Here is a 23,437-nt window from a genome sequence, read left to right as displayed (position 1 = left end):
TATTGTACAACTCAGCCACATAAAAAAGTTACATCAGAATCTAGAAGCTGATTTGAGTTAATCAACAGTAGACCTCACTCGATAGTTTTGAGTTCATCAAAAGAAACTCATTGGTCTTAATGCTAGACTTTATGCTAATCTGGACTTATATAAGAACTTACAGAATATCTTTGCACAGATTGTACATACATTTTAGACTTGAGGTTCCTGTTCATGACAATGACTATAATAATGTTCTCCAAATCCAGCCATTTGGAAACCACATAGCACCCTGCTATAGCTCCCATTTCCTGCACGTTCTTATACTCTGAAGGTTTCCATGTCTCTTTTCCTAGGGCCTAAAATTTTACCCTGATCTTCAATAACCCCAGGACTCAGGGAACACATATGTACAGAGCATACATACATAGCCACTTACTGATAGGACCTGTTTACATTGAAATACACTGATATGAATCACTCTGTACAAGTGTCTCTGTAGCCCTGGTCCACTCTCACAAATGACCCATGCACAGGACAGTCCTACCTTGGAAGTATCTATCCCACAGTTCTTCCTCTACAAACAAGCACAATGAGATCCAAACATCCTGTGAAGAAAGAAAGCTGCACACAGTAGCCAAACTGCAGCCCAGCTACCTCTGCTGTGCCAGGGATCAGGGTGGCTTTCTGACAGCAGAGATGCTCCATGAAAATGATCAAGGCACTGTCCCCTCTCTTGGCAAGTGTGGGTTGTTGGCAGCTGAAACATGCCAAGGTCCTTCAGTCTAATTTACTCATCTCAAATTCAGCCACAGAGCTGAAGACCAGCCAAGTCCTGGAGGCCTCTAGATTTCCTAATAGATTCTGCACTGAAGATGGCCCTAACAGAGACACAGGCCTGGAGAGGTGCAGGTGCTGGACAATGCCCCTTACAATATATTTGCACCAGGAAAATTTAGTTTATGTTTGAAAAAAAAAACATTTTAAGATTACCTAGTGTGTCTTTAAGTTGGAAATCACATACAACTCATTACAACCCGTGGAATTAATTTCATACAACCCCATACAATAGCTACTTGGAAGGTGTCAGGTAGTGGGGAGGGGGTGTGTAAAAAAGTTTAGGACATGGCCAGGCAATGATGGTGCAAGCCTTTAATCCCAGCACTTGGAAGGCAGAGACAGGCAGATCTCAGTGAGTTCGAGGCCAGCATGATCTACAAAGTGAGTTCCAGGACAGCCAGAACTGTTAGACAGAGAAACCCAGTCTTGAAAATCCATTTTTTAAAAAGAAGTTTAGGACATGGTCTTCTGTGCTAGAAGCCTGTAATCATCCTGAGATGATTCATACATATATTAAAAACTCACTAGTACACGGTAAAGTCTGATGGCATGCTCCGATGAATGGAAGAAAAAAAGGACCTCTGTGAATGGAGGAAGAGTAAACCATGTTGTTGAATTCCGGGGCTCATAAATCAAATGATTTGCATGAAGTCGCAGCTTCTCCACTTCCTAGCAGTGTGGCAAGTTCTTTAAGCTTTCTAAAGCACAGCTCTGAGCTTTTTGGTGATCGCTACTATTGCCATTTCTATTCAGCCATCACTTCAAGGGTGGGTAGCACATGAGCACAGGAGAGTGCGACAGAATCATAATGGATCTTTCGCGCCAAAGCTGCTCAAGTTATGTTTGTAACTTTGGTGGTACCTACAAGGCAGGGGTTGAAGAAGACAGCAGCTAGGCCTACTTCACCCAGAATCCCTCCACGCGAGATACCCGTGCCTGTCGCTAGAGGGCGCTGCCTCTCAGCCGCCGCGGCTGGCCCGGAGCGCGTCCCCGCCTCGCGCGTGCGCGACGCCCAGGTGAGGAGGCGGCTGGGCCACGGCTGGGCGGGCTCGTCCGCGGGGCGGAGCCCGGGCGGCCAGGGCGGGGCGGGGCCAGCCGGACCCAGGCTAGAGGCGGGACCAGCCGCCGCCGTCTCCGTCTCGCCACCACGGCCCCCACACAGCCCGCAGCCACCGCGGGAGGAGCGGAAGCCGCCGGCCTCGCCCGTCCACAGCCGCGCCGGCCCGAGCGCTGAAGAGTCGCAGCCGCCTCTCTCCGGCCCGACCCCTTCCGAGCGTGCAGCACGCCCCAGCCCCGGCCCGAGCGCACCCACCTGAGAGAGCGCCATGGCGGAGCAGGAGAGCCTGGAATTCGGCAAGGCGGACTTCGTGCTGATGGACACCGTCTCCATGCCCGAGTTCATGGCCAACCTTAGGCTCAGGTGAGCGCGTCGCGGCTGTCATGCTGGGTTTCCCGAGAGGGGGCGCTGCTGAAGTGCCTCGGCACTCGGGGTGCACTGGGCGAGTAGCTCCCGCGAAGGAGTGCGTCGGGGTGACAGGGGGTCCGCGGCGCTGGGTGGTCACGCCTCCCCGAGAGAGGACCCCTCCGTGGTGCGGCCTTGGGACTACAGGGTGTGATGAGGTCTAGAGCTGCACTTTTAGGGGTCTGGGGTCGTCCCTGAGTGGTGTCCGGATTGGGGCGATAGAAGCATGCTGAGTTTGAGGTCGCTTGGGACAGCGCCAGCTTGCCCTGCGCCAGGTAAGTGATGAGGGCGGGACCGGATGACTTAATGGAACAAAAAATAAAGAAAAAGAAGAACTTTTAGGAGCGGTGTGGTGGCCCTGGCGGCCCTAGGAAAACGGGAGGGTTGTTTTTCTGGCATCTCTTCCCGCTTTCGCGCTTGATTTTCTTTTCTTCCCCCCCCCAACCCCGCCCCCCGGTGTGGTTCCAGTCTGCCATTCAGGATGCTTTGGAGTGAGCCCTGAGCTGTCTGTTCCGGGACACGGGCTATTTTTTAGTTACTTTCGACGTAATTAGACACGTTTCCAGACATCGATGAGACTGCTGTACTTGCCAGTGCCAAGATAAACTGTCTGAATTTGACAAGGCGTCCATGGTTTCAGTTTTTTCAAGGAGTTATGGATGGAGCCCTTGTGTTACTGACATCCTTGAGTATTTAGTCACAACTCTCGCCCCAAAATGGACTTTCAAGAGGAACTTATTTTAGAAAGCTTTCTATATGTGATTATTTCATTTTTGATAGAGTGACATGTAAGCCAAGTATTAAAGCAGTTTGACTTTTTAAAAGTGAAACCGAGTTTCTAAATAGCTTAAAGTGTGTGTGTGTGTGTGTGTGTGTGTGTGTGTGTGTGTGTGTGTGTGTGTTCCTATTTGTTCCCAGAAGCTTTGCTTTGTCTGTTGTTTGTAAAGTTTATATAGCCAAGTATCAGTTCTTAAAACCTCAAAATCATAATTAGGTTTGCATGTTTAACCTCATTTTTCACTGTCAATCTTAATTTCACAATAAAAAAAGAAGAAAAAAAACAGACACCTGGTTTACTCTTTGAACCAGCAAAACAAATAATTTTATCTGTTCTTTCTCTGCTATATAGCTCAGGGTGACCTTGACTTTTTGATCCTCCTACCTCTCTACCTGTATACTGGGAGTACAGGTGTGTACTACCACACCTCATTTATGTAGAGCTGGGAATCAAACCCAGATTGCACATTAGGCAATCACTCTATCAACAAACAGGGCTGCATCACCAGGCTTCCTAGAGCAGGAGTGCCTGCCTGAATGCTACACCTGCCTACCATAAACTGGCCTTGTCTGGGGGTCTCCATTTCTTAATTATAAAGTAACAAGGATCTCCAGGAGTTTTCAGTACTTATATTTTAGGATTCCCTGAGTTTCCTAGGGTAGTAGTCTCAAAGATACACAGTGTATTCCTAAATAGAGTGTTGCGTAGTAGTATGTAGTTCCCTCAGTGTCCTCAGAGAGTCTGTTCCAAGAGTCCCTGTGGATTCTAAAATCTGAGTATACTCACCTATAATCCCAGCTACTTCAGAGGGTGATGCTGGAGAATGTGAGTTTGAGGCCAGTCTGGGCAATTTATCAAGACTGCATTTAAAAATGGTGATTGGAGGATGCCCGAGCCCTTAGTGTAAACTGACAAGAGTAGTAGCCCCTTCCTATCTGTGGGAGGTATATGACAAGAAACCCCCTAGTGACTAAACCCTATATACTATGTTTTTACCTGTAACTACAAACATATGATCAACTTTATAAATTCAATACAGTAAGAGTTGAAAAAATTGCTGCAATAGAACAGAACTATTGTAGCAATATACTGCAATAAAAAGTCGAGTTTCTTGTGGTTTCTCATTCAAAAGATGATTTTATGTCATATTCACTTTCATTGATAACATACAGCTGCATAAAATGAAGTTTTTGATAAGAGATTCTTATTTGCATAGCCTGTATTACACATATCTTCCTGTATTTCCTTCTTTGCAGTCCCAGGGACTGAACTCAAGGCCTTGTGTGCACTAGGCAAATGCTCTACCACTGAGCTACATCTCTAGCCCCTCCTATGTTCTTTAAATTATATCTAGGTTACTTATAATATCAAATACAGTATAATGCTGTGTAAATAGTTATATTATATTATTAGGGGATAATGACAAGAAGAAATCTGAACTTGGTTGTGATACAAGGTTTTCTCCAAATCTTTTCAGTTCTTAGTTGATTGGGAATATAGAACCAGCAGTTACAGAAAGCCAACTGCAGATTGTATCTATAGCACTATGATAGCATGTTGCACTTTTTTTGGTTGGTTGTTGTTTTTATATTTATTTATTTATTTGTAGTCTCCCTATGTGTAGCCTCAAACTTAAAGCAATCCTCTTCAGTTTCCTGAGTTCTGGGATTAATAGCATGTGACACTGTGTTTTCTATGTTAATTTAAGCCAAAGTTTAGATGCCCAACTTGCATATAAATGACCTCAAATGCCATCTATATCAAAATGACATAATTACAGCTACAAGCAGTACTGTGGTGGTTCAGAGTCAATGGCCAAGATTCAGCTTCTCATTTTACTACTTTCTTGGTATGGTCTATGGATGCCTTATTTAAACATCTCTGTATCTTTATTATTTTTTAAAAAAATAGGGTCATCTTGAGGTTAAGTTAGTTAGTATACGTAATTCCAAAGACTACTTCCTGGTAAGTACTTATTAGTAATACTGTTCAAAGTTTTCTCAAGTGCACATAAAGTAGAGAGTAATGTAAAGTAATAATTTCACATATTAAATGTGTTCAAAATTATTTGAGATTCTTCCCTTCCCCCATGATGGAGCTGTGTGCTTTGAGAAGTCTCTTCGTAATTAAACTGCTGCCAATTACTAATCATTTCAGTTTATCAGACATCAAGTACATTTGCTAATTGCATACTACATAGAAGACACAACAGTAACACTTGAATATGGTGTCTTTTTTTAACTTCCATACAGTATATGTACAACACACATGGCATGACATTAGCCAGACTTTTGAGGAATTTTCTGAGTTTCATGTTGAAGGCTTAGAGTCTGACCGAAACTAGTTTTTAAAGCTTCCTTTTTGCGGGATATGGTAGCCTGCTCCTGTAATCCCAGCACTTGGGAGGTTGAGGCAAGAAGCTTGCAAAGTCTTGCTAGCATAAGGTACTAGTGAAATCTTGCCTTACAAACCACCCCACCCCAACAGACTAGAAAAGACAAAGCAAAGAAAAACACTTCCCCATCCCTCTGCAATAGGGTTAAATGATTGTGGCTTTTAAAAAATAATGCCATCATTATTACCATTGTCAGTACTGGGTGTCTAACCTAGGATAGGGACTTTGCATGCCAAGACAGTGCTCTACTGCTGAGTTTGCCCTGCGGCTTTTTTCTTTTTAAGTAAATCAAAAAAGGACAACATTTAGAATGTTTTTTTTTGTTGTTGTTTTTGTTTTTTAAAGGCTTTCACATTCATTGGTTGCAAGCTTTCAAAAGTTGGAATTATTAGATCTTTAGGGAGAACCTGACTTCTGTGTGCACAGAAGAAAATGGTATAATTGTTTAAGGTCCTCTGGAGGATGAGATGTGTAGATGCAAAGAATTATGAGTGTGAACTGTTCTTATCTCAGAGAGGTGGCATGTCACTGAACATGGGGAGAAAGACAACAATTGCTATTAATTTAGAAAACAGAAAATGAGATAAGCTTTATAGAGCTAAGAATTTGTCAAGTAATTCTACAAACTTAATTGTTCTGGAAGTTCAAAAGAGGAAGAAACCCCATAGGTTGACTCAGAAACACCCCGAAGAGAAGTTGAGCTAAGTTTCAGAGGATGAGTAGTGCTCATCTGGGTGGATCTGTGGGTGGAGAACATTCCAGGTGGATACAATGGCATGAGTAGGGTATGGTGGCATGAAAGCTGACTGATTGTGTTTAGATGATAGTGAATGAGCTGTGCTATCTTCAGAGGAGTTGGTGTTGGGGATCTGTGGGAGGAATCATGAGCTCTCATTATCAGGATTCCTGGCCACCGCTCAGATTTCCAGTCTGCCTGTCCCCTGCCAGTCAGAATCTTGATGGTCAGATACCTGTATGTGTTGGCTGCTGTGTTGCTTTGGGTGGGTGGGTGGGTGGTCTCACTACCTGGCCAAAGCTGACCTCAAACTCATAATCCTCCTGCTTCTGATTCTATGTACTGGGATTACAAGTGTGTGACACCACAGCCAGCAATTGTGTGTATGTAACTCTGAGAGTGAGCTGTGATTCTCATTACACAGATCATCAATTGCTCAGTTGTTAATTCCCTGAAGCCTTCAACATAGTGCCAGCTAAGGGTAGCACCATACCTTCTTTTACAGCTACAAATCACACCCCAGCTTTAAAACCCTCTCTGATACTTTAAACTTCCTGTCATCTTGACATCTCCCCTCACCCCCATGACTGTATTTAGCTGTGAGTTCCTGGAATTTGTTGCTGTGTCCTTTGGCTCTCCAGTTTGCTTTATTTACAGATGACCAAGAATCACCACAGCAGACCACATGCTAAGATGAGATGTTTAAAAGTTTTCAACATGTGTGGTTGGGCTACACCAGGTATATTCTTTTGGCGGTCAGCAGGTGAAACGGGAAGTGTCTGATTGAGGGGTGGATGCCGGTATGCAAATGACATTCCTGAAGGTGTTCCTATTACTCCTGCCACTCCTCATGCTGTCTCCCATTTGTGCTCCTTATTCTGGAATGTCTGGTCCTGTGGTTTCCGCCTGGCTCTTCTGCATGGACTGCTTCCTTCCATTTTTAGGGACTGTAACATACAGAGAAGTACCTAAGGCTGCAATTACTTCAGGGGTCTGTGACAGCAAAACTCGATTTTAATTTTCTCAACAGTGGAAAATTTACGTCAGTGTGCAGGGCACATAGTGCATTCCTTTATGGTAACCGTTTATTGTGGATAGAGAAGAAAGGAATGTTTCAGTTACTTTTAGTAGAACTTTTATGGCATTGGGTGTGGCAGTGCACACCTGTCAATTCCAGCACCTAGGAGTCCAAGTCAGGAGAATTCAAGTTCAAGCCAGCTTGGACTACATAATAAGACTTTGCCTCAATAATCATTAAAATAAATAATTTAAAAACTTTTAAAAATATCATTTTCAATTTGGAATTGTCTTTTCAGAACTAGTGATATAGGTCTGTAGTGTAATTCATAGGATGTGCCACCTACCATGTGCAAGGCCCTGGGTTTAATCTCTAGTACCATCTAAAGGAAAAGTACCAACAAAAGAATTGGATTGTTGTTTTCTGTTTTTCCTCTGTTGGAACTAAAGCTTGATTTTTGAACATTTACTCCAATCATTGTAACTTCACTGTACTCATACTACATGTGTATACGTGTGTGTGTGTGTGTGTGTGTGTGTGTGTGTGTGTGTGTGTGTGTGTGTTTGCAGGTCAACTCCACTCTACTTTTTAAAATTTTATTGAGACAGGGTCTGTCACTAGCCTCGAGCTCACTAAGCAGGCTAGGCTAGCTAACCAGTGAGCCCCAGGGATCTACCTATGATTGCCTTTCCAGCATTGGGGTTATAAGTGCCACCACAACTGGAATTTTTGCTTGCATTCAGGGTCCAACTCAGAACTTGCTAATTGTAAGGCAAATACTCTACTGACTGAGCCATCTCCTCAGCCCCATCTCTAAAACTGGATGTAGGGGAGTGTGTGTGTGTGTGTGTGTGTGTGTGTGTGTGTGTGTGTGTGTGTGTGTGTGTACAGGATAATGTTAAAGAGATGGTGGGTGTTAGTGTGAGTAAGCATATCTGAGAAGATTCAATGCGTCGTTCTTGCTCTTGTAACAAAATCTCCCAGTGTCTTGAGGCTCCCTTCTCTCCCTCCCAGAAGTCTCCTGTGAGAGGAAGAGGCATGTTCTATTATTTCTCTTTAATTTTTCAGTGGAGGTGGTAGTGGCAAAGTCCTTTCTCTACTTGTAAAGGGCCTGTCTCCAGGAGTAAGATTCCTGTCAAATGCTTCCTTGTTTTATGATCAGACACAATTCTTGTCAACCCACTCCTGGCACTCAGGCCACATTCTGCTTTCCTTGTAGCCACTTGTTTGGGGCAAGGAGCCCTTGCTTCCTCCTCCTTTAGCCTGACCCATCCCTGCTCTTGAGTCTTTCTACTCCCCATCAGCTTCCAATCCTTTCTAAGTGTGCTGTCAGGTGAACGACAGGGAACACCTAGCTGGTCCTCTCTCTGCTCATCACCTTCGCATTACTGTCTGCCGAAATGCAAAATGTGGGCTGCTGTTCAGGAGTGGACTTGAGCTGAGGACACCATCCCTGAGAAATGTACTTCTCAGTTGATGTGAAATGTGTGTGGTAGGCTTCCTACCATTACCTGCTATTCCTACCTTGAGGATAAAGCATCTACTCAGCCTCATTCATTTTGTAGTGCAGGGGCTTGGACCCATGCTAGGCAAGTGCTCTACCGCTGAGCTATACCCAAGTTCCTCTTTCTTTGAACCTGTGCCTATTATGTCTTTGCTTAGGGAAGATATTTTTCAGTGAGGCTGTTGACATTTTTGAGTGGCTAAGGCTTTGTTGTAAGGGCGCTTCTATGTCCTGAGGGATGTTTAGCAACATCTACCTACTAGATGCAAGAATTGCATCTGGGTAAAATTGCCTCCAGTTGAGAATCTCTGGCCAAGGCTGTTCTTGCTCCTGGACGTTTCTTCCCTCATCACCGCCCTCATTCCCTCCCTGCTTATCACACTCTTTCTTACTCATCTAAGAGACCAGTTCCAAGAAGTCTTTCCCAATTCCACAAGACAGGGTTAATTATACTCTGTGCTCCCAGGATACAGGAACACTTGTTCATAACTGTTAACAACAGAATGTAGCAAAGTCTTTTTCTGAATATCTCTTTCCTTGCTAATCTGTGGCATAGTTAGTCAAAGACAGCATTTCTAAAGGTAGACCCAAGTTCTCTGGTACTTTGAAACCCAGGGCTGTTAGAGAACCATCTTTAAGAAAATACAAATTGTGGATGTAAAATTGGGTTAGAGGGCTTTGGTGATTGGGGAAGGTGTAAGTAAGTGACTGAGAGGCAGGCCTTTTGTTTCCTGTCACGCCACAGACTTGGCATCTGTGTGTTCAGCACAACTAAAGTTGTCAAGTGTTAGCTAATTAATTGGTCTTCAACCAGAACTCTCAATTCTATGTGTATGTTGGAGCCTGGTGTTTCAGGCCTATAATCCCAGTTACTTGGGAGACTGAAGCAGGGTGACCATAAGCAGGGTCTGTGTGAGCCTACAGAGTGAGGTCAAGGACAGACTTGAAATTTATGGAGACTGTCTCAAATTGCAAAGAAAAACAGGGATGTGGCTGGGCATAGTAACATATGCCTGTAATTCCAGGATTTGGGAAGCGGAGGCAAGGGATCGGGAATTCAGAGCCAGTGTTGGCTAATGAGCTTGATGCTTCGTGGAACACCCCCACCTCTCTAACAAGCAAGCAGACACCCAAAACAAAAAGAGAAAGCTAGGGATGAAGCTCAGTAGAGGTCTTGCCTATCACTCAGAAGCTCCAGGTTCAATCTTCAGTACCACCCTCCCCTGCAAAGAGGAACGAGAGACATACAACCTTCTCAGTGTTATCCTTAATTATGGGCTAGGAAGGAGAAGAGCTATGGAACGAATAGGCAGACAGCAGCTAGGGACTCACATGCTTCCATAGAACTCAGCCCACACCCAGTAAGCCATTGGGTCATTGGAAACTTTGGTGAACAAAGTTTTCCCTTCCTTACCAGACCCTGGGTGGTCTTCACACAACGTAAACCCACCATGGGTTCAGTGCTTCAGTTTAAACTCTTCCTCCTTAGATTTAGAGGAGAGGTGAATGGCACACTAAATCTTTTTGGCTTCCATATAAAATTCTTTGGCAACTGCATTTGGAAACGGACAGTCTGCTCTGTGCCTGTTTTGCACATTGGCTTCAGATTGGAACAAAAATGGGAATTTGGGTTTTGGAGCTGCCATTTGGAGTGAATCACCCCCACCGCCTTGTTTCCTCTCCTCTGTGACAGACTTCCAAGACTATTTTTATTCAGGGTCATTTCTTGACCCTGTAGACTTCTGCTGAGTTTAGCTCCCAAATAGAGCCAGATGTGGATGGAATCAAGCACTCAGAAGTCACTACTGGTTTCTTTCATGACAGGCTTTTGAAGGGACTGACTCTTAGATTTCCTTGACTTTGGGCAGTACTGGTGCATTTTATATGAATACGTTTGCACAATGATCTGCCTGCACTTCTCTGCACTGAGCTAGCCTCATGTGGAGAGCTAGCTGCTCACTGATGTTCTCACCAATGTCTGAGCCAGCCCAGCAAACAGAACTCTGATCAATCAATAACCCCATTTTCTGATAATTTTCTAAAGACAGGATTGGGCCATTGTGTTGTTGCCCAGCCACTACTGAGTCCATGGAGAGGGGATTTGTGGTCCTCAGTAGCTCCAACCCTAATGGTAGCTTCCCCCATGCATGCAACCACTGACATCACTCAAAATGTCAGCTCTATTCATAGGTTGGAGTGAGAGGGCAAGCCTCTTTCTAATTGTCGTTTAAATCCCTTGATTGACTTGTCAGTTTTACTTCCTGGGGAAACAGGCTTCTTTCATCTAACTGCTCTGTAATTATTGGTTAGAGCTCTTGAAGAGATCTATGTTTTCCATGCTTTAGTTTGGGCACATTTGTGCAGTAGGAGAGAAGGGAAAGTGTGCTTGCCATAGGGAGAGTGGAAAGTACACAGGCTTTGAAGCCTGCCCGACCCAACTCCTAATCTCAGTTTCACTTTGCCTTCTACTAACATTATGATTTAGGTTCCCTAAACCTCAATGTCATTGTGCGTGGACAATGATCACCTTCTAGGGTTACTGGAATGAAATCATCTGTGTGGAGAGGTCTGCTCAGGGCTTAGTTTAAGTCCCACTTAACTCATGTTGACTCTTCCCTACTTCTTCTCATATTGTCTTCCCTCCCTGCCCCGCCCTGCCCCTGTGAGTGCTGAAGTAGCTGTATTCTTCCTCCCCCAGTAAAATGGAGGAGTCATTTGTTTTGGTTTCATTTGGGAAGCAAGGATGAAAAGGTCCTGCATAGAATTCTGGTTGCCTTGTGGAGAAAGCAAGATATTTCCCATGATCTACCTGGTTCCTCTAAGCCTCCCTTGCAGGAATAATGGGCTATTGTGAAATTAAATGATAGCAGCTGAATAGGTGGCCAGAACACAGCAGGTCTTCAGTGAATGCTTAATCCCCTGGCCTAGCCCCTTGGACTGAACATTCCCTGACCATGCTCTGTTCATTCTGTAACTGCCACCTGAAGCAATCGCTTCTGCAAGAGTACCACTGTTTACTTCCAGAAAACCATCTCAAACTCTCCACAGCAAGCACTGCTGCTGTATTTATTTTGCATGCCATGTTCTCTGATCTCCTATGAGCCGGTAACATTGGTCCTCAGATCTAGCAACTGATAGCCATGTGATAAACTTGTAAGCAGAGTCTTTAAAAATAAAACAACTCTGAAAACAATTTCCTTATTTAACTGTGGATTCTATATGAGTTTCTTGTACTTTAAGCTGGAGACTACTTGAATTCTCACTGAGTCCTGGGATGAGTATTTTACTGGACTTTCTTTTGGAAGTCGCTCTTTGAGAGATAGCTTATTTTGGGGTAAAGGATGCATTAATGAATGAATCAGTGTGAAATGAAATATGGAGCCCAAATAAACAGTGCAGATAATTCATCATTCTAAGTACTCCCTAGACATACCATATTTTTTAAAAGAACTGGTGATAACATAATTAGGAGCAGTATATATGTATGTGTTACAGCCCAGAGAGGATTGAGAATTGAGATTGGAAGTGACTTGGGCATACTCTGTAGAAACAGGCACAACCTAAGCAGACCCTCGATGGAAAAGAACTGTCTCTCGTTTAGAAACAGTGTTTTTCCTGCTGCCTTCTTGCCTGAACCCCCCAAGTAGCTTTTCTTCTGCTAGCCAGCTTCCATTGCACAAAGCTGCTTTCACCCATAATGGCTGCACCTTTTTAGTCTTCTCTTATGCTGTCTTACAATTAGAGATTAAGTTGAATTGATAAGAATTCTCTTAAAAAGTCACATACTGCCAGGCATGGTGGCTTGCCCTTGTAATCCCAACCCTTGAGAGAGTCTGAGGCAGAAGGATAACCCTGAGTTAAAAGCTGCTTTGGGTAGGCTAGCCTGGCATACAGAGTATATTTCATAAAACCAAAAGGAAAACAAGACATTCATATTCACATACATACCCTCTCTGGAATCACATACTTCTGAGGCAGCCCAGCCCATTAGTGTCCATTGGCCTAGTCTGGTTACTCTCTTTCATGCCTCCCTGTGGCCCTCCACTGAAATGAGGGACTGGAGATTTATTTCTGAGGGGTGAGTCTGTTTTGTGGTGCTGATGAGACAGGTCAGGGATGGAGTGCTAAATGCCATTGTGAAGGGGTGTGCATAGTATTGTAGTTCAGTTTATTCTTGGGGAGGCAAGCCCTTGTGACAAGGGAGAGTGGCCAAGGAAAAGTTTGCACAATTACTATTGCTGGCTCATCTCTGAGTCTAGAAAATGATGGGGAACAGGAAATCTCCCCTCCCTTTATCTTATGCTCAATTACTGAACTTCTAAGACTCGGCACCCAGACTGTTGTGTACTGTGATCATGACACTGTGGGCGGGAGTTGTTTGTGAGCCAGCCTGTAAATTAGATTATGGCTTCCAACATTTCCTGATGAAATGGAATGGTCTACTTGTGGAAAGCAGGACATTTTAAAACAAAGGATTCCAGTAAGAGGTTTTAACAGTTGGAAAAGTATATGAAGGCCATCATCTGGCTCCTTGTCCATCCTTCGGCCCCTCCCAGTTCCCCCCCATGCACTAGCTATACTCTAGAAGGTACCCAACTTATAGTTCCCACACAGCAGCTTCATGGGTGTTGTCATTCTGACCAACCAGGACTCCCTTCATCTCCCTCACATTTACTCAACTCCCTCACATTTACTCAACTCACAACATAGCAGTAGATCTCCCGTTAGTATGGCTGAAACATTGATTCTAACATTTACTAGAGAGACCACTTACTGCTGAACAAGATTTTTTCCTAGAGGAGCACAGGCTAGTACAGAGTTCTAATATGCTCTTCTGGAATGATTGGAAGGCATATGAAGGACCAAACACAGCTTTCTTTTAATTTCTCCTTTCCATATCTCTCCCATGATTATATTACTGTCTTGATTTAAAAAAATAATTTGCTATTTACACAGAAGGTTCACATAAGCAATAGAAGCAATTGAATTTGTCAAAAAAAAAAAAGTAGGTTTCACCTAAAACAATGAAGCAAGCACCAAGAGAAGCTGAAACAGCTTTTCTTTCTGTGACCACAAAGTCAGCTTTGAGGACTTGTACAATAGAGGGTCATCTGGAGCATCTATATGAGGCTGCTGGCCCATCCCAGATCACTGCTTTGTCTGCAGCATCAAGTCAGGAAAAATGCCACAGTCAGTTTTTAAAAAGGTCAAACACCGTTGAAAACACTTAGACTTGGATGACCCTACTGTTAGTCTTTTTTAATTTCTGACTCACATAGATATCTGGGTCATTTTGAGTTTATTATAGGAATAGTCATTAATATTATTAGGTTGAGTTAGCAGATTCTGTTATCTTATGATTCTTATGATTAATAAGAGAACCTTTAAAACATATAACAAACAAAGCAGAGAGTTCAAAGTCAAGCCTAGCTTGCATGAGACCATGTCCCCAAATCCAAAACAAACAAAATTCTCCAAACTAGTTTAAATGCTTGTAAGTTACAACTATGGGAACTTGTAATAATCATATTCCACTAGTTTATCTATCAATTTGTGTTTGTGTCTTACCTTAGCCTCTGTGTCCTGGGGACCATGCAAAGGCTAGTCTCCAAAGGTCTATTTCCAAGCATTAAGGACAAAGATGATTTTACATGCATGTATGAGTGAATAAATAGATGCATAGTGTTTAAGCATCTTTGTTTCCTTGATAAACTATGCATTTTTGTTTTCTAAAATATATGATCTTAGCCCTGGATGGCCTGGAACTTACTATTGTAGACAAAGCTATCCTTAAACTTGTGATGCTTTTTCTGCCTCTAGAGCACTAGATTTCAAGCCCATGTGTCATGCCCAGCTTCAATTAATGTGTTTAATGTATGCCTTTTACTTGTGTTTTATGGATCATGACTTTTCTGTTGTAACTTCAGTATTTGGAAACATAGGAAAATAAAATTGTCATAGCTCTCAGGGGAGGAGGTATTACAATATGTTTGGGGGTCTTAGTGAAATGGTGACTACCTCTTTTTTTCTTTCAAAAGTTTGTAAAGGGGCTAGAGAGATGGCTCAATGATTAAGAGCACTTGCATCTCCTCTGGAGGACCTGAGTTTGGATCCCAGCACCCATATTGGACAGCTTTACAACCACCTGTAACTCTCTAGCTCTGAAAGGATTCTACGTCCTCCTCTGGTCTCCACAGACACCATTAACATCACACACACACACACACACACACACACACACACACACACACACACAAGTGAGTCTTAGGAAAAAGAGTTGTAGAACTCAGGCATGTGATACCTGAGCCATAGATAAGGTGGAAACCATGGCCAAGTGTTCTAAAACATTGAACACTCAGGCATCATTGCTCACTTTAGCCAGTTATCTGCATTTTCACCATACTCCCCAACTTTTCACAGCCTCATGATGCCTTCATTCAGCTTTTTATCATTTGTTGAATGTCCTCAAAGCAGACACTTTAATATAGCAAGTCCAGTGGCTATGCTAATTTTAGTAATGCTTTTTAAAAAATCAGTACTCTGTATTATTCCTGGCCAAGGAGGTACATGAGGATTCCAAGCCTGTGATTCCAAGTAGGGTTGAATAGGGCTTTGGGACACTGCTTTCTGTGGCTTTCAGCAGAGCAGCTCTGCTATAGACTGGGGTTCCAGAGAATTCTCCATTTTGAAAAAGCACTAGGCTTATAAACTGGGAGAAAGCAGCTTATAAATTACTGCTACAGTTTTAGAGCTTTAGCCTCATAAACAGGAGCACCCCAACATTAGAGAAAGTTCCAAGCAAAAGCAAAAGTGGTGGTGCCATATAAAACCAGGAGAGCTCTGTAGTTACACATGGCTATACCACTTGGTGCTTTGGTTCTCAGAGCCTGTGTGGCCTAGCCTCTTAAAATGTAAATGATTTTTACATTACAAGGCTGTTACGAAGTGAGATGTGCATCATTTTGTTTTGAGACAGGGTCTGTAGGCCTGGGTGTCCTGGAATTCCTATGGAGATGCACTTGCCTCTCCCTCCTGAGTGCTGGGGATTAAGGCATGCCCCACCATGCCCAGCTAGAGCGTTTAATTCTTAACATGTTGCAGATGCTCAGGAATAAATGCTCCTTCAGTTTTCCTTCCCTGAAGAAAACATGAAGCTGGGCATAGTGGTGCATGCCTTTAATCCCAGCACTTGGGAGGCAGAGGCAGACATATCTCTGAGTTTGAGGCCAGCCTGATCAACAGAGTGAGTTCTAGAACAGTCAGGGCTACACAGAGAGAATCCTGTCTCAAAAACAAAACAAAACAAAAGTTCTTTGGGCTGGAGAGAAGAGATGGCTCATCAGTTAAGAGCACTGGCTACTTTTCCAGGGTACCTAGGTTCAATTCTCAGCACCCACATGACAGCTCACAATTGTCTGTAACTCCAGTTCCAGGGGATCCAACACCCTTACACAGACATTCATGCAGGCAAAACACCAATGCAAATTTTAAAAAAAGAAGAAATTGTGAAGATGTAATTTCACTTTTTCTTAAGTAACTCATCATCATGGCCATAATTTTGAACAATTGTTTTCATGCTATTGTTGTAATTGTTTCCTCTCTAAATTTATGTAAATAATTTAATCTTTAGAGTATATGGTTAAGTATACATGATTTATTTCAGTCTGCCTCCCTGTGAATCTTCTCTCCCTTCTTTTTTTAATTTTTAATTTTTTTCTTCTCTCCCTTTTTAATGTACAAATCTAATCTGTTCTGGGTTCGCAGTCAGATAAGCTCATTAAAAGGGCATAGAAAGAAAGGCATATGCTCTGATGAGATAGGTCTTGTGTGTCAGTTGTGGGACATCCATTTTAAGAAGCCTGTGTCTTGTCTTCTCAGCTGAGAGCCCATTTTATTGTTTTGGAATGTTGGTTCAGGAGGTTGAGTTCTAGGTAGATGGAGTGCCACTTAAAATTTATTACTGCCCTTGGTTTTTGGATTGTGTGTGTGGTTGAACAAACCAAACTTAGGAGTGGAATTTTCCATAATGTGAGCATTTTGATTGCTTGCTGGCTCGTGGCAAGCAGATGCCATGTTTCTATTTACATCTCCTACTTCTTAGACTCTTGTTTATCTGAATTTTGATGAAGGGGAACTTCTTTAATGTTGTCTTAGTTTGTCCTAGATAGGTGCTGCTCACAGTCTAAATTGTATCAGCTTTAGAGACTTCCTGAGCTTCATTTCCTGGAGACTGGTTTACTGAGTCTCATGATGCCCAGGTGATTCTTGTGTACAGCAAGGGTTGTGTGTATCCAAGCAAGTGTGCGTTCAGCCTGGGGTTGTGCTTTGATGAAGCAAAATGGGGCATGGCTATCATGTGAGCTGACTGGCATATTAACAAATACAACAGCCAAATAATCATGTTTACCATTTTGTTATAGTTTAGTCAATAGTCATGTGCTACTCCTCATCTTTGTGTCGTGTTTTCTGTTCTTTCATCCTATGAATAGGCCTCTCCTCCACTTTTGGGATGCTGTAGTCGTTTTGCTTTCTGTGTCCAGGTAGTTGTTGTTTTGGTTTCTTGTGACAGGGTTTCTCTGTGTAGCCATGGATGTCTTGAAAGTCACTCTGTAGACTAGGCTGGCCTCAAACTCCTGCCTTTCCCTCTGAAGTACTGGGATGAAAGACATGCACCACCATACCCAGTCTGTGTCTAAGTTCTTAATAAAAAAAAATTCTGGAGGAGGGAGATAACTCAGTGGGTAAAATACCTGCTTCACAAGTACACAGACCTGAATGGATCCCAGTGGTGCATGTCTGTAAACCTAACACTGGAGGGATGGGGAAAGAAGCATGCTGAGACAGGCAGATCCCTAGAATTCACTGGTTAGCCAGTCCAGCCAAACTGGTGAGTTCTGGATTCATTGAGACTATCTAAAAATAATAAATAAATAAATAAATAAATAAATAAGGTGGAACATGATAGATGAAGACATCTCACCATTGACTTCTGGTTTTCACATGCACATACAAATGTACTGCACATACATGTACTGCATACACATGCATGCTGTATGCACATACACACAAATGTATATACATAACCATATGTAACATGTTAATACTTTAGTACATTTCCTTTGTAATTTTTATACATATATAAGTATATATCCTTGGAATCTGAAGTTTTCCTTAAGAGTATGGCCCCTGGCAGGTCAGGCATGTTCCAGTGGAACATGACCCCATACTCATGAGTATATTAGCAGTACAAATTTTATTCACTGTTAGTTTTTAAAAAGAAAGGCAAGATACATAGTTGGAAAGGGAAGGAGTGGAACTGGGAGGAGTTAGGGAAGAAATAGGGGGGCGAATATAATCAAAACACATTGTATACACGTATGAAATTCTCAAAAGAATTAATCAAAATGTTTAAAATTTTGGACTCTTTTTACTGACTCAATGTGTATAGTTTTGTAAACCGCTTTCTTCTGTAGCACATTATCATTTGTGCTTCTCCGTGGTATTGTGGGGTCTTTGAAAGAGTGCTGAGCACCATGTCTTCTTTATTCTTTCTGTGTAAGAGTGACTCAGGGTGCTGTGGCTCCTGGCTTATGAAGCTGATCAGCCAGCAGGGGGACATACTAAATTGGTAAACAGTGAGGAGATGAAGGGGACATGCAGGGTTTCCTTTCAGGGAGATATCACATATGTGCAAGAGTAAGAGTATGCCACAGAAAAGGCACTTCGTGGGGAAGTTGACTTTAGCTGAGATCAGAAGGATGAGGAATCCGTATGTGGCAGAGGGTGGGAGGAGGCAAAGAATCAGGTGGGGAGGGGTCCAGGCCTGGCAGAGCTACTCACATGTGGATAGCAGAAAGAAATCTCGAGACAAGCAGATTCTGCACGTGTTTTCAAAATTGCAAAGTGTCCAGTGATACTAGAATCTGGGTGGAATGCAGCCAGCAAAGTGGGGACAGATGACAGTGAGGCACTAAGTCAGAAAGCACAATTTGTGAAGGCCTTGAGAGATAATGGCTCAGACTTTAAGTACAGTGGAAGCAATTGAGGGGCAGAATACATCTTGTAACAAGATGGCAGCATCGGGTGAAAGCATACTTTTACACATGCTGGCTTTAGTTTTACTGCCAACTCCCCCCCCCCCCAGGTCTGGTAGCTGTCCCGAATGTTTGTTTTCGTCAAGATGGTGAATTGAGCACGGATTTGGCAGGTGCTTTCTCCATGTTTCCTTTACTGTGATAGTAAACATAAAGACCTAGGTGTGCTCTCTAGTGCAAAAAAGCTGTTTCTTGACTTGACAAGAATCTTGTTAATGTGTAATAGTTTTTAAACTGATTGGGATTTTTTGTTTCTGCTTCAATTGAGAGAGTATTCCTGAACCATGAATTCTCTGAAAAGTCTAAGTCAAAACTTAACACCAGAAGGGGATACTCCAGGTTTTTCACTCCTGTGTAAATACACAAAATGAGAAACAGCATGCAGTGGTGACATGGACCACAAGTATAGTGACAACTCTGTATTCATTTTTCTGTTCCTCCTCTTTTCCTGTTTGTAATCTAGTAACTCTTCAACTTCCTTTATTATTATATAAAAGAAATGTTCCTTATAAAGATCTGAACACTTAGCCAGGCATTGGCGGCGCACGCCTTTTGTCCCAGCACTCCGGAGGCAGAGGCAGGTGGATCTCTGTGAGTTCAAGGCCAGCCTGGTCTACAGAGCGAGTTTCAGGACAGGCTCCAAAGGCATATAGAGAAACCCTGTCTCAAAAAACAAAAACAAAAACAGAAAACAAAACAAAAACCACTTGGAACAGTAGAAAGGAAACCACTAGTGAGTGAAAAGTAACCACTAGTTCTTTAGTGAATACTAATTAAACAATACAAACAGAAACAGAAAGTAATTGTAGAGGTGACAAGATGAGGGGCTTAGTAGTTTTACTATGTATCAACAATGTTCCTAGCTGCATTCACAGAAATGGGCTTGGAAGTGCCACTTTACCTCCTCCCACGGCTCCTGGAGGGATGAGTAGCCCTGCTCTTCTTTCTGTGTCAATTTGAACGCTGTTGGCTACAGCTGAAAAGAAGCCCTGACCACAGTGACTTAAAAGGAAACACAATAACCCAACCAAGCAGTCCCAAGATGAGTAGCTCTGGCCATGCCCTGAGGGCCCAGCCTGTGACTCCCTTGGCCCTGTCCTTCTAGTGCTTCCATTCTCATCCTGGTATAGATCGTTGCTGTTATTCTGTGCTTCCCACCTCAACACAGTCACCTCCAAAGGAAGGGGAGGGACTGCTTGTTGGCTTGTGCCACATCTCTGCCCTCATCAGACCTCTTCACACATGTAGTTTGTCAGTTTTTGCTTGCATGCCAATTATAAAACCTGTCGGTGGTAAAAGGTACATGATTATCAAGATTAGTTTAGAATCATTGAGAACTAAGGATAGAGTTTAGTTCTTGACACCTGGCAATGCACAAGGGAGTCTGTATCTGAACAGCTAGGTTCTTTTAGAAAGGAAATAATTGTGTGGGTGAATAGTAGTAGATGGTGACCAAGAGTGTCTCCTCTGTATACTTTCATAAGCTATGTGGATAGGATGGAGTTCATTCATAAGAGAATGCCTGCTGTGGAGAGATACTTAAAATTAAATCGTGTAAGGAGTGAGTGAAGAAAACAAGATATAGATCATGATTTAAACAAACAAAAAAAAAAACTACAAAAAAAACTACAATATTTGAATAGGACCTGGTTGTGCTATTTGGAAGATCCCAGAAGACAGAATCTGTACCAGTGGGTAAAACTGCTTCCCCTCTTCCTGAAGAATGTCATCCTAAAGCCATTAGGTCAGGGCAGAGCAAGGAAGTAACTGTATCAAGGGTAGAGGAGGCACAGGGGCCAAGATTAGGGTTTGGAGCCCAAGCTGGATGAAGGGAGCCAATACCTGGGGAGCTATGGAGAAAAGAGCCTCTGAGCAGGCAGAGTCTTGGGACAGTAGCTAGCTTAGCTCTCAGACAGATGCTGTCACAGTGCTTATGTTCAAGTAGCCCCCAGAATGACGTGGGATTTAAGACTTACAGATTGTTTATTTTGGAATTTTCCATTCAATATTTTTGGGCTATAAGCTGACCACCAGTAATTGAAACCACAGGAAAGGAAACCACAGATAAGGGGAAGCTACTGTAGTTAAGGAAGCAGGACCAGTTTCTATGAAAGGGAAAGTAGGAATAAATTATTTATTGAGACAACTGCTAGGTATCTGGAACCATATTTGAACGTTTTTTTTTTTATTCCTTATCTCTTTTAATCTACTCAGCTTTACACAATAGGCTTTATATAGATGTGAAACCCACAGCAAATTAAGAGGCAGTTGGGAATTTGAAACCAAATTGGCTTGAGTTCAAAGCCCATGACCTATCAACTACTGACCAGCACTGCTTCCTAACATGCTAAGGACTGTGGAGGGCTGGTAATGGCTGTAAGATACTGAAGAAGAGTATTTCTGAGCACTCAGGTTAATATGGAGGTGATCACAGAAAACATGTATGAGACCTAGATAGTCAAAACTAAGCAATAAAGTGTGAGCAAATGGCCAGTGGGTGAACCTTGAGAAATGTTTTTTTGCATGTGTATGGGTTCTGAGGATTACACTGAAGTCATCAAGGTTGGGTGACTAGTGCTTTTATGTGCCTTGGTTCAAGAAACATATATCCTATATAGATCTGTCAGTAGTAATGACCTTAAGAGGAGCCAGGAGAGGAGTGTCCAGGGAGGTTGAAAGAATGCCACCAAGTATAGTGGCATAGAATTCAAGAGAGGAACAGAATTGCTGAGAGAGGTGGACACCCCAGAAATGTCTAAAGAGATACTCAAAGATTACCCATGAGAGACAGCCTCAAGGAGAGCATTGGTGCCATCAGAGAATGGCCTCAGTGGAGGGTGGAGGCAGAAAGTAATTTGTAATGGTTGAACAGTGAGTGGTGATAAGGCCTTCTAGAAGATTTCTGGGTAGGGAGAGCAAGATGTCACGATGACAGGTTGAACATGGGTTTTGATTTTTTGGGTTATATTTTAAGCCTAAGGAGTTGAACATGAGTAGATAATAGTATAACAGAGGGGGAGGAAAAGAATGTGGAGGTAGGAGAGAGAAATTAGAGATTAAGATTTTTTAAAAAAGATACATGATGGGTTGAAATGAAGGCTCTTTGTCTAAACTGTCCATTTCTCTCCACCATAAAGCAGAAACCTTGCTGTGTGAGGAAGGGTATTCACTGACCATAGTTTAGCCTCTGTGTGGTCTACTAAACCATTCCCAAAGACAGTAAGCCAAGATATGTGTCTTAATATGGGTGTCTATTGCTGTGAAGAGACATAATGACCATGACAACTCTTATAAAGGAAAACATGTAATTGGGGCTGGCTTACAGTTCAGAGTCTGTTATCATCATGGTAGGTCGCATGGTAGCATGAAGGCAGACATCGTGCTAGAGAGGTAGCTGAGAGTTCTACATCTGGATCTGCAGGCAGCGGGAAATGAAGATGACACCCTGACCAGGCTTGAACTTCTGAGACCCACCGGTGTCACACCTCCTCCAGCAAAGCCACACCTACTCCAACAAGGCCACACCTCCTAATAGTGTCACTCCCTATGGGGGCCATTTTTATTCAGACCACCACAACATGTGTCTATATGCATATTCTGAATGGTGACAGCTGAGATACATTCTCTTTAAAACTGCTCAGTTCAATACTGTTTTCCTGGCGTTATCTCATTAGAAATGCCTTCTTACAAGGAAGAGGAGAACAGGCATTAAAAATGAATATGCTCTTGGTCAAGGAAAGCTAGCCCTGTAGACTACTGTCTCACAGACCAAAGAAAGTTAGTGCTTCAGATCAGTTCATCCAAAGAACTGAATGCTATGTTTTTCAGGGCTGAGTATGTTTTGTAACACACATTATTTACTCTGTCATGGTTATTCTTCCTGCCATTTAGCTTGGTTCTGAAGAACTTTTTTGATCTGTAGAGTTGAGAAAGTCTTTAGAGATGTGCCCAAACAATGTGGTGTAGTGGGGAAATGGAAGTATGAGGTTTAGTGTTAAGGTGCAATAAGGAATAAGTCAAAGCCTGGCAAGAACACAAGTGTCTGTCAGCATGGGATGAGAAAGTGAGTTTTGGTATTGAAATAATACTACATAGCAGAGACAGTGAATGAACCATAGCTACACACAGCAGCATGAGTCACTTCATAACACTGAGCAAAGGAAGCTGGGCACCAAGCAATACCTACTCCACACCTCCATTGTCAAGTTCAGAAACAAGCAGCACTTACTGGTAGTGTTGGAGTTATGACAATGGCTCTTTTTTGAGAGGAGAAAGAAAGCAATACTGGCAAAGGCTAAAAGAAGGCTTCCAGGGTGCTGTAACTTACTGTTCTCCACACAAATGGAGTGTGCTCATTAAGTTTGCACTTTGGATCTATGCCCTTTCTTGTTATATTATACTTCAATACACATGTGCTTTAAAAGAAGACTGACAACAAGGAGCCTTCCAGGAAGTGGTGAGGAAACTACAAAACTTGGAAAGTGGTTGAAAATTGGTAGAAGTTCTTTCACATTATACAATAAACCCCCTCCAGCCAATAAGGATTAGCCTACACTCTGTTAATGTTAGTTGGAGGTATATCATGGTTTCAGTGGGTTTGCATGAACTGGAATAGCAACTGCCAAAGGTGT

The 23,437-nt window shown here is 42.8% G+C and overlaps 1 protein-coding gene across 4 annotated transcripts in view; it reads left to right on the top strand.

Moving 5' to 3' along the window:
* Positions 1-1,939: 1,939 nt before the first annotated feature.
* Positions 1,940-23,437, top strand: part of Myo1d (myosin ID) — a 303,156-nt gene continuing 281,658 nt past the window's right edge. For 2 of the 4 annotated variants that reach the window (XM_027426506.2, XM_027426508.2), the window contains exon 1: positions 1,941-2,239. In XM_027426506.2, the coding sequence (XP_027282307.1) occupies positions 2,145-2,239 (95 nt within the window). In that variant the 5' untranslated portion in view covers positions 1,941-2,144. Of the gene's footprint in view, positions 2,240-2,378; positions 2,557-23,437 lie in introns of those variants that run through there. The other 2 variants (XM_027426507.2, XM_035447486.1) reach the window with 2 other exon arrangements.

The sequence above is a fragment of the Cricetulus griseus genome, chromosome 7 (assembly GCF_003668045.3).
Source record: "Cricetulus griseus strain 17A/GY chromosome 7, alternate assembly CriGri-PICRH-1.0, whole genome shotgun sequence".
Classification (NCBI taxonomy): domain Eukaryota; kingdom Metazoa; phylum Chordata; class Mammalia; order Rodentia; family Cricetidae; genus Cricetulus; species Cricetulus griseus.
This window is presented reverse-complemented; position numbering and strand designations above follow the sequence as displayed.